General features: G+C 52.8%; 4 protein-coding genes across 4 annotated transcripts; 2 read left to right on the forward strand and 2 right to left on the reverse strand.

Annotated features, from left to right (window-relative positions):
• Positions 1-3,993: 3,993 nt before the first annotated feature.
• Positions 3,994-6,876, forward strand: PtA15_14A64 (uncharacterized protein; the record flags this gene model as incomplete). Its single annotated transcript, XM_053163234.1, has 3 exons — positions 3,994-4,017; positions 6,505-6,764; positions 6,828-6,876. The coding sequence occupies 3 exons, from the start codon at positions 3,994-3,996 to the stop codon at positions 6,874-6,876; spliced, it is 333 nt and encodes a 110-aa protein (XP_053026738.1).
• Positions 6,877-9,496: 2,620 nt separating this feature from the next.
• PtA15_14A65 (uncharacterized protein) lies at positions 9,497-11,001 on the forward strand (the record flags this gene model as incomplete). Its single annotated transcript, XM_053163235.1, has 7 exons — positions 9,497-9,545; positions 9,618-9,686; positions 9,768-9,991; positions 10,095-10,293; positions 10,363-10,616; positions 10,688-10,830; positions 10,899-11,001. The coding sequence occupies 7 exons, from the start codon at positions 9,497-9,499 to the stop codon at positions 10,999-11,001; spliced, it is 1,041 nt and encodes a 346-aa protein (XP_053026739.1).
• Positions 11,002-11,467: 466 nt separating this feature from the next.
• On the reverse strand, positions 11,468-15,009 carry PtA15_14A66 (uncharacterized protein; the record flags this gene model as incomplete). Its single annotated transcript, XM_053163236.1, has 7 exons — positions 11,468-12,511; positions 12,743-12,961; positions 13,031-13,241; positions 13,383-13,503; positions 13,600-14,176; positions 14,306-14,699; positions 14,780-15,009. 7 exons carry the CDS (start codon positions 15,007-15,009, stop codon positions 11,468-11,470), a joined length of 2,796 nt encoding a protein of 931 aa, XP_053026740.1.
• A 118-nt stretch (positions 15,010-15,127) lies between these two features.
• On the reverse strand, positions 15,128-17,288 carry PtA15_14A67 (uncharacterized protein; the record flags this gene model as incomplete). The annotated part of the gene is made up of 12 exons (XM_053163237.1): positions 15,128-15,185; positions 15,294-15,344; positions 15,404-15,496; positions 15,581-15,594; positions 15,640-15,829; positions 15,895-16,019; positions 16,090-16,216; positions 16,304-16,447; positions 16,521-16,564; positions 16,638-16,729; positions 16,858-16,947; positions 17,033-17,288. 12 exons carry the CDS (start codon positions 17,286-17,288, stop codon positions 15,128-15,130), a joined length of 1,284 nt encoding a protein of 427 aa, XP_053026741.1.
• Positions 17,289-17,779: the final 491 nt, after the last annotated feature.

The raw sequence follows: 17,779 nt of genomic DNA on the forward strand, positions 1-17,779 counted from the left end.
TGTGAGTATCACGACAACAAAAAGGACGAAGGAGCTGGTGGATGCACACCTATAGCAGCGACTGCGCTGTGAGTATCACGACAACGAACAGGATGAAGGAGCTGGTGGATGCACACCTGCAGAACGAGTAGGTTGAGTGAGTGAGATTGATAATGCAATTGAGATGAATGAAATGGAAACACAACACAAACCTATAGCAGCGACTGTGCTGTGAGTATCATGACGACGAACAGGATGAAGGAGCTGGTGGATGCACACCTGGAGGTCAACCAAATGAGAGCTGATAAGAGACCGTACAGTAGATAATGAGAGAAGAGAACTGAAGGCATACCTGCAGACCGAGTAGGTTGAGTGAGTGAGATTGATAATGCAATTGAGATGAATAGAGAAACAACATGTGGAAACTAAGTTGAACTATATACATCTACAATAGGTTTGGCAATCTCATCATGTAAATGTAACCTAAACGAACTCTGACCGCAGCACGGTACTGTGCCTCAATACCCCCCCTCTCTCATCAGGTCGGAGATGATTTGTTGATGTTTCTGTCTTCCAAGTGCCTTCGTGCACATATCCGCCTTCATCTTTTGAGTTGATATGTGATTGATGTGAATTAAGCCGGTGTTGTGAACTTCGCAAAGCCAGTGATAGATTATGTTGATGTGTTTGGATTGTTGTTGAAATATTGGATTGGTGGCAAGAGCAATGGTGCTTTGATTGTCAACGTAAATTTCAAATTTTCTCTTTAATGGTTTTGACAAACTTGCAAATAAGTATTTCAGCCATACTGACTCTTGAACACCCTCAAAGAGGGCACGATACTCAGCTTCTGTTGTTGATGTGGAGACGGTTTGTTGTTTCTTCGATTGCCATGATAGAAGATTGCCACCCAGCTGTGTGACATACCCCGAGTAGGATCGATGATCATCAGTACAGTTTGCAAAGTCTGCGTCAGTGTAGACCAAGACATCTTCAAGATTACCGTTGCCATTGAGAATTATACCGTGATGTTTTGTGCCGGCAAGATAACACAGAAGATGTTGAACCGCTTTCCAGTGAGTAACTCCCGGTTTTTCCAGATGCTGAGAAAGTTGCGAGACCGTAAATGAGATGTTGGGTCCAGTTGAAACCAACAGATAATTGAGCAGGCCAAGCGCTTCTCAATAGTTGACTTTTAGTTGAAGAAATGACTGATGTTCCGCGTCAGAGCATTTAGTTAGTCTGGAGTTTGCAACCATTGGAGTCGATGTGGTGCGACAATCATTCATGTTGTAGTTGTGAAGTATGGATTGAGTGTATGTTTCTTGATTCAGAAGGATGGTGGATTTTGATGTACGAGTCAACTTGATGCCAAGAATATGATGAGCTTCGCCGAGGTCCTCCATTCGGAATTTGCTTGAGATAAGTTTCTTGAATCGTGATACATCATGACTTATAATGATCATGTCATCAACGTATACGTGGACAAAGGATTCCCAGCCCGGAATCTGCAATGTGAAGAGACATGGGTCTGCCGGACTGGGTTGAAAAGAGATGGATTCAAAGAAACTTTTCAGCTCGGCGTACCAGACCCTTGGAGCTTGTTTAAGGCCGTAGATAGCCTTGTGAAGTTTCAGACAATATCATTTCGGAACTTATAAACCAGGAGGGGGTCGAAGATAGACGGATTCCTTAAGATTACCATTTAGAAAGGCATTTTTGGCGTCCATCTGATGAATGTCGTAACTGCGCGAGAGACCAACAATCAAAGCCGCTCGAAGACTAGTGGAGCGACCCGTCGGAGCGTATGTGAACCCAAAGCCTTCCTTTTGCTGCGACCCCTGAGCGCACAATCTTGCTTTGAATTTGACTACCACTCCTTTGGAATCCTTCTTTTTGCGAAACACCCAAACAGTGCCCAGTAGCGATTTGTCACCTGGCATGATTTCGATCGACCATACTTTGAGATTGTTCATTGCTGCCAGCTCGGATTCAACTGCTTGAGTCCAGGATGACGCCTCTGATGATAGCATGGCTTCACAGTGAGTGCAAGGTATGTCGGAGGCAGAGAGAGCCATCGCAAGATTTGCCCTTCTTTTGGTGTGAAGAATGTGGGAAGGGTCGATGTCAGATGAGATGTTTTTGGGGGCAATGTTTGATGTTAGTCGAATGCTGTAGCCTGGCTTCAGACGGGTTTGAGGTTCAATTGGGTTGAGTGGAGGAAGTGGGTTGAGTTGGGAGGGATTGTCATTTGAATCAGAAGAAGTACCATGCTTGTCCGGAGTCTGAAAGAAAAAATTAACGTTGATCAATGGCGCATCAAGGTCAAACTCATCCTCTGCTGACCTCCAGTCAAGCACGTCCATCATTGAGTTTGGAGATGTGGGCGGAGATGCGGGTGTAGAATCAATGATTTCATCAAATTCTGACGGAGTTAGTGGATCAAATTGGAAGGAAGGATCAGCTGGAGAAAAGGCAGAGACTCCTGGGAAGTCTGTCTTGACAAATGTGATGTTGTGACAGCGCTCCACCTTTCCCCCTGGGAGGAGGACGCGCCAGTTGTGCGTCCCCAGCTGATACCCGACAAGGAGGCCCTTCTTGGCCGTGTCCCCAAACTTGCCATGGCGAAGTTGTTTTGGAATGTTGACATAAGCCAGACATCCGAAGGGTTTGAGTCGATTGACTCTGAAGGGTGTGCCAAACCATTGATTGTGAGGCGTATCCCACTTCAATTTCCTCATTGGAGTAAAATTTTTGAGAAGAACCGCGGTGGAGACGGCCTCGGCCCAGTACTCAGAATGAAGTTGAGCTTGCTTCAGCATACAGCGAGCCTTTTCAGAGGTGGATTGGTTTCCCCTTTCAGCTACTGAGTTCTGTTGCGGAGTGTAGGGCGCGGTAACTTGGAAGGTAACACCTTTGTCCCAAAGAAAGTCGAGAAACTCATTTGAATTGAATGCGCCTCCTCCGTCAAAGATGACGGTCTTAATGTTCAAGGAGTGATGATTGGTCACTTCGTTGTAGTATTGCACGAAGAAAGAAAAACTTTCTGATTTCTTGGAAAGTAAATACACATGGTGATAACGAGTATAGTAATCAGTAATTTTGAAATAGTACTCCTTTCCTCCGAAGGAGGCTGGGTTGATTCTTCCGCTCAAGTCCATGTAGACGAATTCGAGTGGACAAGTGGCTTCAGGAAGTGAGCCAATGAGATTTGGATAGTGAGCAGGCTTCACAGTTGATTTTCGCCGCTTTGATGTTGGGAAACATCTTCTTTAGAGCCTTGAGGTTTGGGTGTCTGGCTGACCTGTGAAGAGATTGGATGTCAGCTGACGAATGCGTCCTGGCTACATTCGCTAGAGACTGAGCTTGATGAGAGCCGGGAGCAATGTGAATGTTGCAGACACCACCAATAATTGCAGCGGATAATATGACCACTCGATTTCTGACAAGATCAAAAGTTTTTGGTCCAGTTCTAGCCACGTCGCAACCTCTTTCAAAAAGTTGACCAAAGCTGATGAGAGTACCAGCGAGACCAGGAACGTAGAAAGCTTTGAGTTTGAGTTCGGAGCCGTTGTTCGCAATGATCCTGACAAAGCCTTCACCAACGGATTCAAGTTGATTACCATTGGCCAAGGCAATCTGTGTCTTTCTTGGATGGAAGTCGGAGAACTTTGATCAATCACTGAACATGTGGTGACTGGCACCACTGTCCAGAAAGCATACGTTGGTTGACTTGACGGCGGCCAGAGCTTGTTGAATGCAGAGGAGTCCACTGTTGGTAGTGCTGATAGAGGAGGAGTCGTGGTCCTCGTCGTCACCATCCATTTGCTGAGTAGCGGCAGTGTTTGCGGTGGGCTTTTGACGAAGTTGATAGCAGTCGGCGGCGGAGTGCTTAGTCAGCGGATTGTGGACTCCAGGAGAGCAAACAGGCCAGTTGTTGGTGTTGTTGGCCGGTTTTTTTGACTTGCCATTCTTGTTGGACTTGCCGCTAGCAGAAGTGCAGATTCTTGCTTGATGGTTGGAGTGGTGTTGGCTGACGTACCCTGACTCAGGTCGCGTCTTTTCTTGATACCCACGGCGGCAATGCTGCTCAAGTGTCTGTTGAGATTGGTGAGGAAGGCCGCGACATTGTTGCCTTTGAACGATATAGAAAAGAATTCCTGGACAACCTTGGCTTGGTTGTCACCTGTCTTGGCTTCGAAGCAACGGTGGGCCGCTACGCTACACTACGCTACAGGGCCACTTAGCGTTAGCGTAGCGGCAAAAAGCGCCCGCTCATTTTGAGTAGCGTTAGCGCGCTGTGAGCGCCGCTACGCTGCCCTACGTTTCAGCGGCGCTAACAGCGCGCCAATTGTATGTTAGTGTTAGCGCGCCGCTACAGTCACTACGCTACGCTACGCTGCGCTACAGCGCTTTTAGCGGAAAAAAAGGCCTTTTTTTCAGCTGAAAGCACTGTGGCGCACCGTAGCGCGCGCTCTTTTGCGCCCTGCGTGTGTAGTGTTAGCGCAATTGCGCGCATCTGCGCTAACGCTACGCTAACAGCTAAATTAGCTGCGCACCTTTTGCGCGTAGCGTTAGCGCAGAAAGGCACAATTCCGCTAACGCTACGCTAAAAGTTAGCGGAATTCCGCTACGCTACGCCACGCTAACGCTACGGTTAGCGTAGCTGGCCCACCGTTGTTCGAAGTGCTCTTTGATGGCGAGCCAGGTAGCTCAGGGATTGTTCTTGTTCTTGGTTGTGACGAATTGGGTGCAATAGCGTTGACCAAGGTAAAGTGACAAGATGCCGGTGGTCTTATCCATCTCTTTGTTGTAGATGGAGATCTTGGTAGCCTCAGTGGGTGCTGCAACAGTCAAGTTGATGTAAGATTTGAGACCTTGTATTTGAAGGTATCCCTTCATTTGTCCTTTCCAGGTCAAGAAAGGGATGTGGTCGAGTGATTGGAGTACAGACTTATGGTCTGACATGGTTGAAAATTGTCGTGTTTGATTTTATTGGTGGAACCCGTTACGCCTCTGGGCTCATAACCTAATGGACGAGAAGCCGGGGGAAGCACACCTATAGCCGCGACTGCGCTGTGAGTATCACGACGACGAACAGGATGAAGGAGCTGGTGGATGCACACCTGCAGAACAAGTAGGTTGAGTGAGTGAGATTGATAATGCAATTGAGATGAATGAAATGGAAACACAACACAAACCTATAGCAGCGACTGTGCTGTGAGTATCATGACGACGAACAGGATGAAGGAGCTGGTGGATGCACACCTGGAGGTCGACCAAATGAGAGCTGATAAGAGACCGTACAGTAGATAATGAGAGAAGAGAACTGAAGGCATACCTGCAGACCAAGTAGGTTGAGTGAGTGAGATTGATAATGCAATTGAGATGAATAGAGAAACAACGTGTGGAAACTAAGTTGAACTATATACATCTACAATATGTTTGGCAATCCCATCATGTAAATGTAACCTAAACGGACTCTGACCGCAGCACAGTACTGTGCCTCAATAGCGGTGACAAGAGACCAACTGGCGGGGGCTAGACAGAGGACAGTGGGAGGTCAAGCGTTTGAGAGGAGCGGAGTCTGGGAGAGTGACGTGCGGGATCGGGTGGGAAGGCAATGTGCGTGGAGGGAAGGACGGGAAAAGGGGGCTGATGGATTTTCTCTTCTTTTTCCTTATCCTATCATCTTACGGATTACTCAGGATTGTACTTACAAGCTTACGGACGTACTAGAGTATTAGGAGATATATTCGTGACCTTATCTTTACTTCCAGAGTTACTTGCGGATTCTGTGCTTACGGAGTGCGGAGCTTTATTCACTTGCTGATTATTACGCTATAAATCAGGCTCAGTGAGGAGCGCTGAAGGCTAGCGGATAGTAGCAGTGCAGAGCCGAGTCACCGACAATCACACAGCCCGGACACTAATATTCTTGAAGAAGGCGGTCAGCGGACATTTCCACCGACTAACCAGCTTTCATTCTCACAATGGCCACCATTTTTTTTTGCCATACAAATACACTCTTTAAAACATATTTTGAGCTTCAGGGAATTAGCACACCTCAGGGACAACTTGTGTAGCCGGGGGCTGATTTGGTGGATTTCCTACAAAGGCAATCTGCCAAATACTTAGCTACGGTGCTCCAAACACCCCCAGATTTTTTCTGCCATATGAATACACTCTCTATAAAATATTTTGAGCTCCAAGGAGGTACATATTACACATTAGGAACACCTTCTATAAAGCACTGTGGATAAGGATTTGGTGCAGTTCCGTAGGAAATTGAATTAGCCCCCCACTCATAGAAAGCTTTCCTGATGTGTAATAGGGGGTTTCAAAATAAGAATACCCGGGAAAGAGTTTGAGTGAACTCGAGTACTCCTTACTTGTGCTGCACAGAAGCTGCACACCTTAAAATTTATGACCCAAGAAATCTGCGCGAGTATTCCTTGGGTGATGGAAACATTCCCGGGTGCTTGTGACTAGCCCTACTCACCCACCTCCCAAATTCCTCTCAAGTCCCAGCAATGCGCAAGATCAGCGAACGTCAAGACACACGCCCTCACCGAGTATCACCACCAGTTCGAGCACTGGGAAGCCACCCCCAATCACCCCCGCTTGGTCATCAGAGCAAGCATCCTCATCAACCAGGCCTTTGCCAGATTCATCTTTGCCCTCGAGCCCTTCAAAAACACCGCCAAAGCAGTCCAATTGCTTGCCAACCTCATCACCAAACTTGGCTCCTTCCTCACCCAGCATCATCTGACCGACAGCACACAGTCAGTCTTTGAGTCCCTCTTCAACAGCAAATACAAAATAAAAACTGACTTTTATATTTGCAGACTATGGAACGGTCTTGGCCGGCTGGCAGACAAGATCTTCCAGGCGTAAGACGGGCTGCAGGAGATCGGGGAGCTGAACGACTTGGTGGATGCGCTGCTGACGCCGGCGCTGGCGGAGGTGAAGTTCCTGCGGCTGCAGCCGGACAACCAAGTGAATGTGATCCTGTATTTCCACTCGTATATGTGTGACTTGCTTGCCAGGGCCGCCCAGATCCTCGCCATCTACCGCTCCAGCCTCACCCACATCGCCCGGGCCATTGCCGGCTTCCAGACCGCTGTGATGAACAAAAGTGGTCACTGCGTAGAAATGTCAGGACCCCGCCGCTCCAAGATGATTCCCAGGTAAAGTCGGGTGATCTGGAGAAAATCCGCTCCACAGCTCCGCCGCGTTGTAGGGCTCTGAGTGGGATAAATAAAGTAAAGCACGTAAAATAATCTAGCTTTGCAAAGTAAACAGTAAAATAAAGCTCCGCCGCATAAAGAAGATAACTCCGCAGCCTAAAGAAGATGACTCCGCAACAACCGCAAGAAAACAGCCATAAAGCAAACAAAAAACTCTGCAAAGCACAACCGTAACACATAAAGCAAGTCGGCAACGTAAAACTCCGCCCCGCAACGTACGCAAAGCAAAAGAAGCACAACAATCCGCAAAGTAAAGTAAAACCGTAAAAAAAAGAGAGTCTGTGGGGAGTATGATGATACAGAATCCTCCCTCCACCACTGTGGTTTTATAGAGAAAAGGAAGAGAACTAAAAGATATCCTGGGCCCGCCTCCCACGCACGCCATCCGCTAACTCGTCTCACACACGCACACTTGTCATCCGCCAAGTGCTATACACACACGCAAGTCCTGCGCCAAGCTCCGCTCTCACGCCAACTCCTGTTGTCTCCGCCGCTTGCCTTTGAACGCCGTCAAACTCCTCTCTCTAGCTTCCACGCCCTTGTCTAGCCTATGATGTCAGGATCCCACACGCCACCCTTCTGGCTGCCACGGCTTCCCCCAATCACCACCTCCGCTATCCAGTCTGCGCTGGCCTGCTTAGTCTGAGTCCAGTTCCGCCGTCAAGCTCTGCGCACCGCCGCCTTCAGTTGTGCGCTCCACTCCGCTCTGTGCCGCACCGTTTTCCGCACCACCCTGTGCGCCGCACTGATTGCTCCGTGGACAATTTGACACAAGTTCTAGAATTGATCACCACACCGCCCTGCTCAACCATCATCACTGCACACTCTCCTTCTCCGGCGCACCATCATTCCCCCTCCACAAGACTATCCAGTGGACCGCCGCCGCCGCCGCCTCGCTCCGCTCCATCGCCAATGCAATCACCCTCTTCTGCTCTATCTCCGACTACATCCAAGCATCCTGTCGGGCCGGCCCCTCTGCTACCACCATCGCCTCGGACCCAAATCCACATCCTTCCTGCCATGCTATCTCTTACAAACACTCCGCCTGATTAATATAATACACATGCCCCCTTTCTGTATGTCTTCATTGTTGTATGTACAGTATGTACATAACACCCGTTCTAAGCATCTTTCTCTTGTTTTATGTATGTGCAAAGGCATAGCCCCCAATTTATTGCTTTTTTTAAGTAATTCATTGAATTTCTCTTTACACTTGTAGACCATTTTCATGAGACAACATTAATTGTTAACCAAGATAAAAAAGAGGGTTGCTTGTTTATCTAAGCTATTTGAAGTGTGAGAACCAAATACCGTAGTGAACGCACAAGATGAGCAACAGAAAAGAAGTACAAGATCACACTCCATAAATCATACACATCAATGACTCAATCTTGGATATTGTCTTGCCTTCAGCAAGCCATTCCTGTACAGCCTTTTTTTGCTTCTTCTTGAAATTGTGATTGTTTGAGAGCAAATCATTCGCTTTGTAATTTGTGATTGTTGTCCGCCTCGCAACGCTGCTGTCGAACTAAGCTCAACAATCAGCAAAAAAAAAGTATGTGGAGATGGAGAATAAAAAAGAAACTCACCATTGGATTGGCCATTTTGAAGGATGATGTTGCTTGGCCGAAGGGTTGTGGTGTGGTGGTTGGTGCTTTGGGGGTTTAGAGTTTGTGTTATGGTTGGTTGTTTGTGGAAAGGGGGTCTATGGTTTTAAGATAACAAGAATTCTTGTTGAGTCCACTCGCGAGTATCACTTTGAGGCTGCTCGAGGTGTTTTCTCACTTAAAATTTAGGCTAATTTTTATGCGAGTATGGCACCCGCGAGTAACAAAATTTAGGGCCGCGGGAAGCGAAAATGCTTATCGTGAAACCCCCTCATACTCGCGAGCGCTCGAACAAGCTCAAACACCTTCCCGGGTTTCCTTATTGTGAAACCCCCTAAACGTAGGCACAAAATTTGTATGAATTTTCAGACCAAGCTCTGAACCCTAACTTAACTAAGTCCCTCTCTATGTGGAGGGGGGACGCTGTCCCGCAGGGACCCTCTTCGGAGGTCGCTGCGCTCCCCCGAGGAGGGAAATTAGCTAAGTTAGCTCTGAACCTATGAGTGAGCTCCAAAAATGTATGAATTTTTCAAAAATATGGGAATTTAGGTTGCTGTGTTCCATAGGGGCTTTCCTGGGTCCTGCCCCGCTGGTTCCAAACTTCCGACAACCATCAAATCATTCGATTAACCTCAACCACCCCAATTTTTTCAAAGAAAAATGCAAAACAACAGTAAGCCAAAGAAGCCCCTTCCAAAATCCGAATCAGGTCAGGAAGTTGCTATGACATTATCTTGATTTGCTAACATCGTAGACCTTTGAAATGACCCGTCCGGAGAAGGCGTTGTCTCTCTGATGAAACTTCTGCGAACTCATTCACTGCCTTTTGAGAAAATTGTCAAGTGCAGAGGTAGGCAATCTTGACCATCTTGGGTAGAAATACTAATGTCTGTTTTATCTATTAACCTCACCTGCCTTTCATATCTCTTAGCTAACCTTACGCCATCATTCTCCAAAATGGAGTGGAATCATGCCATTCAACTTTGGCCTCAGTACAAAGTAATCACCGATATTCCAGAACACAATCCCATCGAACCATACATCCCAAAAACGTTTGCCGCTGAGGTTTTCCGCGCGATTGAAAAAGCAGAAGTCGACACGAGTCAATCGGGTGCTGCTGATAACGAAGCCAGGGTTGCCGTGTTGATTCGAGCCGTGCGTAAAAACTGTCCAATTCCAAGTCCGATGCCCATCAAAGTGCCCTGCATTGTTTGAATCAACCGTAAATCGATCGACATCATTCCTCACTGCTCGCAAGATTCTTGTCGAAATCAGTAGCTTGTTCAGTGGTGCTGTCAGCAACGATGCCGAAGGCTACATCGCAGGCACGGCTTCCAGCCAAGGGCGCATCGAGTCCATCTACACCGTATTGGGAGCTTGTGTCAATGTCGTTTTGGAAGTCAAAGCTGGAGGGATTAGAAACAGAAACTTTGCTCAAATGATGGCAGAATTAGAGAGTGAGTCATCCAAAGTCTGTTCACCTCATCCGTGCTGGTGACATTGCACTAACGCAGTTTCATTTTTAGGCTGCGATATGCTAAATGTTTCACGTCAACTAAATCTGAACACTTTACAGGGTGTCCTGTCCTCGCAGACCGAGTGGCATTTTTGGGCTTACGATCGAAGAGGCTTCACAGTCTCGGAGGCCATTGCTCCTTATCATCGGGATGAGAAGCAAGAAATTATGAACAGATTGAAGATTGTGGCCCGACTGTTTGGCCAATTTCTGAAGGGCTACTGTCCCGCTCTTCATGCTTTTATTCGACGAAGCGAAGGAAAGGCAAGCTTGAATCATTCATCCCAACATTAACAAGAACACAGCTCGTATTCTGACTTTTACCTTCTCCGCAGGGTTTCCAAGAGCAACAGGAACACAGTCCAAGCTATAACGAGTGGAAGAAAGCCAGCTCTCTTGCGGAAGCAGCCCAAGCAAAGGCTTTCTCCGCAAAAGGGGAACAAGACTTTGCAGTTGTCAGAAGTCTATTGAACCAAAGGTATGGGCCCATATCACTATTGTGGAATTTACACTTTGGAACTGATTCCTGAATTCATGCTCCTGAAGCTATGACGCTCTCCCACATGACTGCAAACGTCCATTGCGATTTCCAACACAATCAAACATTATTGATGAATGTATTGAAGAGCTTCAATGCAGGAAAACTTGAGACTTTGTTTTTCTGATGGAAGCATGTATTGTCAGTTCCAACTAAGACAATGATAAATGATCAGATTGTTCCACCGTTGCATGTACCCAGTCCTGCACCAAAAAGCAATCAATTGGATATATACGTGTGCATGCATGTGTATCTATCTACACATAACCAGAAAGTGTCCGTGTCTTTCGTACTAAATAAAGAAGCGGAACAAGACATACCATTACCGAAAAAAAAAACAAGGAATGAAAGGAGAAGTTTAAGGGTGGGGGCTTGTAGTCGATGGACGAAGGCAAGGGGGGAGATGGGTGGAGGAGCCGCAGATAATGATAACCACGCGCGCCGCGAGGTCTCTCGCTCAGACGGCGAAGAGAGCGAGCAAGAGCAAGAAAGCGAAAGAATGAACGAGCGACGGAACGAGGGACTCTAGGGAAAGAGCAAGACCGAGCACCGAAGGAGAAGGACAAGAAGGGCAAGATCAGGAGGGCGGCATGGGCAGCTGGGCCCCGTTCGTCGTCGTCGTCCCCTCCGCTGCCGCGCCCGCATTAACAGTAGCAGAGGTATTGGCAGATCCGTTGGGCGAGGGCCGGGGTCGCGGCTGCCGGACGACCTGGAACGCGGGCGCGGCGGACTGCGCGAGTCCTGCTCCTCCGTCTCCGTCGATGATTTCTTGCTGCTGTTGGGCGGAGGCGGAGGCGGAAGGCTTGCGGCGCCAGCGGTCCAGGCCGCCTAGAATCCCCGTCTGCAGCCGCTTCCGCCGCCGGCGTCGGGTGCTCCCTCCGGACACGTCTTCGGACCCGCTCGCGCCGTCCTCTGCCCCCTCTTCTTCTTCTTCTTCCGAGGAGTCCGAAGAGGAGGATGAGTCCGTGGAGTCCGTGGAGTCCGAGTCGGTGCGATCGGGCGCCCGAGCAGAGGAGCGGAACAGCCCAAAGAGCCCCCCGCCCGTGTGCGTGTTCTTCTTCTTCTTCTTCCTGTTCTGTCTCCGACGGACGGACGAATGGGGCAACGAGTCGTCCGAGGTGGAGTGTCCCGAAAGCGGGAAGGGCGCCGGCTGCTGGTCGAAGAGATTCGTGGTCGTCGTGGAATGGGCGAGGTGTGGGTTGAGCGGATTGGCAGAGGAAGACGTCGAGTGGAAGAAGGCCGAGGGCGGCGACGAGGAGGGCGGCAGATGGTGCTGCTGGAGATGGTGGGCGTGGTGTGAGGGAGGGTAATCGTGTGGACGATGAGAAGGGGTGCGCCACGAGTTGCGGCCGTCGTTGTGCATGAGATAGGGCGTCTTCTCCGTCGCCCTTCCTCCCCTGACGACAGCGAACCCGGAGGAAGGTTGTCCGCCTGGGCCGGAATGGTCGGGCGGGGCCATACCCGGCCGGGCGGGGAAGAGGGAGTTGTCCGGGGGCGCGGTGCGTAGCCAGGCGCCCTGGGACATCGCCGACATGATGTTGCCGTCCTCGTCGTTGATGGCCCCAAAGCCGGGCGAAAGCGACGGGGTCTGGACGTGGGCAAGCTCGCCCGGATGGTTGTCCTGGCCGTTGAGCGCCGAGAAGATGGACGCCCGGGGCGTCCGCCGCGAGCCGACGGCCGCAGGCTTGGGGGGCCGCCGTCGGTGCCGGCGCGCCGCGATCGCCGCCGCCCTTCCGTGCCTCGTAGATCGACTCCCGCTGCTCCGGTCCCACCGTCGCCACGCACCCCGGATCCCGCCCGCCCGGGTGCTCCGGGTCTCGTCGAACGGGATGTGTGCACCCAACCGCAAGACCAGTTCGACCAGCTTCACTCCCAGCACGAGCACCAGGATGCACAGAACCCCGCCGAGGATGAGCAAGACCACGTACGTCAGCCAGCCCGATGCGATCACGCCCACCGACACGGTCGGCGTCATCACCACCAGAATGACCGCGCTGATGATCCGCGTCACTGAGGTGATGAACGTTAGCGGGGCCATCGCTGCTCCGTCGCCCCAGGGAAGCCAGAGCGACTAAAAGACGGGATTGTGTTAGGAACCAGACAGAATACACTTAGGTGCCAAGGGAGGAGACAGACGTACGGTAAGCATAGTTTCGGTGAGTTCGGCGATCAGGAGGACGACCGCTTGGATGATTCCGTGTGACTGGGCGGCGCCAATAGCGACAGCGACGACGAATGAGCTGGCGAAGCGGACGCCCATGAATAGTACGTTTCTGTCGTCGAAGGTGTTGTAGAGCGGGCCGAGGGTGAGGATGGTGGCGGGGTGATCGAGCCGGTCTTCAGCCGAGCGTCTGTTGAGGCGCCATAGCTGGACGAGGGGGATGAGGACGGCGAGGATGAGAAGGATGGCGGCGATGGCGATGGAGATGGGGGAGGCGGTGTGGAGGAGGGTGAGGTGGAAGGAGGCGAAGACGACTAGTGGGCGGTAGAACAGGATGAAGAGACGCAGCAGGTTCCCTTGGAGGAGGGCGAAGTGGAGGCCGGTTTGGGGCCACACGACGCTCTGGGTTGAAGAGACGGGGGGCGCATGGGAGAGGGAGTCGAACAGAGAGGCTTTCTCCGGCTGCTGGGAGCTGCTCGTCGTCTTGTCCTGGTGGCGGTGGTGGTGGTGGGGGTGGGGGTGGAAGACCCTGGTGGTTGTGGGCGGACTGCACGTGCGGCCATCGTCGGTGTCTGCACTGGTGAAGATGCCCGAGTCCCGTTGATGATGATGGTGGTGGTGGATGTGTTTGAGCCGTGCGGAGGAGACTAGAGTGGCGATGAGGGCAATGAGATAGGAGATGGCGCTGAAGAGGGCGACGGCGGCGGCGCAGATGGCGAAGAGAGACATGGCGACGCCGAACAGGTCGCGCGGGAGGATGCCGATGGTGGTGGCCCAGCGCGGGATGCCCTGTTGCTGGTCGCCGTAGTTGAGGAGGACGTTAGGGAGGGAGCGGTTGAGGTAGAGGGGACTGGATGGGGTATCGAACTGGCTGACGAAGGCCTGTGGGGGGTCGTAGCTTGGGGTGCTGAGCGGGTCGGGGGGCGGGTCGGAGGAGAGCCTTGAGCGGACGATGGTGGAGTTGAAGATGAGGGTGGTCCAGGCGGATTGGGTGAGGATGGGGTAGACGAACTCGGGCCACTGGACGTTGAAGAGGCCGAGGAGGGCGATGAACTGGAGGTGGCTGATGATGTCTCGAGTGCCGGGGGTGGAGAAGCGGAGGAGGGCGCCGGAGCGGAGGAGGCCCTGGCCGCTCCAGACGAGCCACCAGACGGCGCTGATGCGTGGGAGGAGGAGGGATGCGGAAGGGGTGGTGGGGTTGCGGTGGTGGTGGTGGTGGTGGTGGTGGTGGTGGTGGTCGAGTTGGGCGGCGGCCTGGGCTTCCCGGTTGAGCTGCTCGGAGATGATGGCGGCCCAGAGCCTGGCGAGGGCGCAGACGAGCAGATATCCGAGCAGGATGGCGAGCGGGATCCATCGGAGCAGGCTGAAGTAGATGGAGTGGGGATGGTAGGGCGAGGTGTCGAGCTGGATGCAGGCGAGGGTGAGTGCGGGGGTGGAGGTGTCGAGGAGCTGGAGCTGGGTGTTGAGTGTGCGGAAGGGGTAGTCTGGGTGTGGGCTGAGGGGCAGCTGGACGCCGAGTGCGAGCTGGCCGGGGCCGTAGGGGCAGCCTGAGTCGGATGCTGTTTTGTTGGTGGTCGGCGGGGTTCTGATGGCGGAGCAGAGTGCAGACTGGTTGGTGAATGCCTGGAAGTTGAGCACGGCAGTCTCGCTGATCAGGGTGGCTGGGGTGGTGGTGGTGGTGGTTGGGGTCAGCCGGAGTTCTGTGCGGCTCTGCTGTTCTGGGGGTGCTTACCGAGGAAGTTGGTCTGTGGGCTGTAGCCGGAGCTCTGCGAGTCCACCTGGCCGAGGAGGCTGATCCTGAGTGTCGAGCTGTCGAGCTGGGTCCAGAGCTGGCTGAAGCTGATCCGCTGCTCGGCGGGGGCCAGGCTGGGGGTGTGCTGGCCGAGACAGTCGGCGAAGCGCTTCAGCAGGGGCTCGGCGCTGGCGGAGAGGGCCGCGAGGAGGAGCAGGAGGAGCATCGGGATGGCAGCGGGCAGGAGACAGCGGACTCGGCCGAGCACATTTACGAAGTATTTATTTGTAATATTGGAAGCGAAAGTTGCAAATTATTTATTTAAATATTTAACAGGAGACAGTTCAGGCGGAGGCGGACTCGGGCGCCGGCTCGGGCGGCGGCGGCGGCGCAACATCCTCGCTGGGCGGCGGGGGCGCCGGGGGGGCCGCCGAGGGCAGCGGGGGCTGCTGCTGGGCCGCAGCAGGCGCAGCCACAGCCGCAGCCGCCGCCCCGCCCCCGCCCGCCTGCGCCTGCTGCTGGTACTGCAGATACTGCTGGTACCAGGCGGTGTACTCGGGCCTGGACAAGCAACCATCGGTCAGCACCGGCCGGTCTGGGGAGGACTCGCAAACACGCACGAGTTGTAGTATGCCCGCTGCTCAGCCGTCATCGTCTGCGCCTGCTGCGCGTAGTACTGCGCATAGTAGGCCGAGTAGTCCTGCGTCTCTCCGCTCGGAAGCGGCGGCGCATCGCTCGCAGGCGGCGGCGGCGCGTCGCCACTCGCCGTCGGCAGCGGCGGCTGCTGCTGGCCGTACTGCGGAGCCATCTGCTGTTCAGCATCTCTCTCTCTCTCTCCCTGAAGAAACACACTCACGCCCATCATCCCCGGCGCCTGCTGGACGCCGCCAAAGCCCATGTACATCGGCTGGTTGACGATCGGCGTGTTGTACTGCGCCTGCGCTTGGTCGTTCACCGCCTTCGCCTCCGCCCACTTCTCCTTCACCGTCTCCAGCAGATCCTCCGCCAGCTCCTTGGCCTTGATGTTCTGCGTGTCGTCCGGACCACTAAAAAAAAAACACTGCTCAATATATGCTGTCAACATCCGAGGAGCTTGGTGGATGGTACTCACGTGATGTTGATGTGCATCGGCTCCGTCGACTCGGCACCCGTGTCGCTCTCGTAAAAGCCAGACCCAACACCCTTGATCTGCACCCTCGACCCAGTCTCCGTCTGGATATATTTCACAAACATGCCCTATACGAAAGCGCACACCACGATTTAAGTACATCATCCTGGCTGGGAGAAAAATCAGGCCACGGCTCACCCCGGGCCCAACCACCTTGGCTCGGACGTTGAAGTTGCGCAGGTTCTCGAGCCCGATCTCGAGCTTATGTTCGGGCCACTTCTGGCGCTCCCTCGGCTCCCTTCTCTCCCTGCGCTGATGGACGAACCTGCAGCCCCGCACACATACACACACACAAAAAAAATAAAAATCAGAGAATACTGAATGGCATGCGGTGGGGCAGAGGATGGCGTACGGCGCTTCGGTCAGGGGGCCAAGGTCTTGCTCGATCAGCTCGTTCACTTTTGCGATCCCCTTGGCCAGGATCTCTTGGCTGGTGGCCGTCAGATGGAGATACAACGGCGGGTCCCGCTCCTGCGCTTTCGTTCGGTCAGGATACCTGTGCCATCGGCCGGCATATCCAAATATCAGTTCGCACTTCCAATTACCCCCACCAGAGCAGCTCTTCTTACCATTGGCCCTTCGTCGTCACTGAGCACCCCGTCTCGGCTTGGATCTGCCCCGGAAGAAGATGATGTGTCAGCACTGCGCAGCCTCCAGGCGGGAAGAAGCCCGCGGGTGGGGCTTACTTCGGCTTGCGTGGGGCCTTTCGTCAGCAGATACCGGTTCCGTTGGTCGTTGATGTCGATGTCCTTGACGAATTCCGGATCGTTCACTTCCGCTAAAACCACAGACATAACAGTCCTCATCAGTCGGATCCGTTCAACAATCATTCCGAGGAGAAATGTGTTTCTCGATTTTCTTTTGGTTTTGATTGGTTCTCAACGTTATCTCAGACTTTGTATTTACGTTTGTCTTTCTCGTACTTCGGCGGTTCGCTGGATTTCGCCTTAGTCGGCGTGGGTGCGTACTGGGCGGCGATCCGGGCAGCGATCGCAGCTAAAACACATTGACCCGAAAACGAAAGCCCACCTCGTGAGATCAGCCTTTCCCCAAGACAGAAAAGAAAGCGATCGCGGCCTACCCGCGGCATCAGCCGCCCCAGTCGTCTCCGAGCTGGTCTCGGTCCCGGCGGGGTGGGTGGAAGCCGACTCGGCGAACTTGGGCTTGGTGTTCGGACTGCCGTCCGGCCCGCTGTCCCATTTACGTTTTCGCTCGGCCATCGTTGGAAGGAGGTGTTCAGGATGAGGGTCGATGGGGCGTTGGTTGCTCTGGGTGAGGGCTGTCTGTGAAACTCGCGGGACTTTCGCCATGCATAAGCGTAGCCCCCCTTGGTGCATGGGCTGGGGACCCCCCCCCCCGTGCGCACACTCCGTGTTTCATCCGCCTCACAGTCTGAAACGAGGTGGGGGTGTCGGCTCCTCACTTAAAACTTGTTCCAGCTTAAAGTTGTGTATATGTATTTTTAGCTGGGATGCTTCCACTTGGCAAGGATGGATTTCCCCGGGGGGTTTCCTCTTGGGTGAGCACTTCGTACCTAATACTCGCCACGCCAATGAGGAATCATATCCGGCCTGTGTGTACATTTAGATGTTCATACTTGAGGCTTTTGCCGCTTGCCGGGCGGTGATCCTGGGCAAGGTTCCTTTCGAGCAAAGAGACTGCCCGCTTCCGCTTTCGGGGGCGGCTTCCTGCTCGGCGATCCCCTTCCCCGGCGAGCAGCTTGCCGCGTAAGATTCATCCTCGCTACTCACCAAGGAGGATTCTTCCCCAGATAGCAGAGACATTTTGTAACTCAATTCCGCCCCCAGGAACAATGATATTGGCACGT

The sequence above is a fragment of the Puccinia triticina genome, chromosome 14A (assembly GCF_026914185.1).
Source record: "Puccinia triticina chromosome 14A, complete sequence".
Classification (NCBI taxonomy): domain Eukaryota; kingdom Fungi; phylum Basidiomycota; class Pucciniomycetes; order Pucciniales; family Pucciniaceae; genus Puccinia; species Puccinia triticina.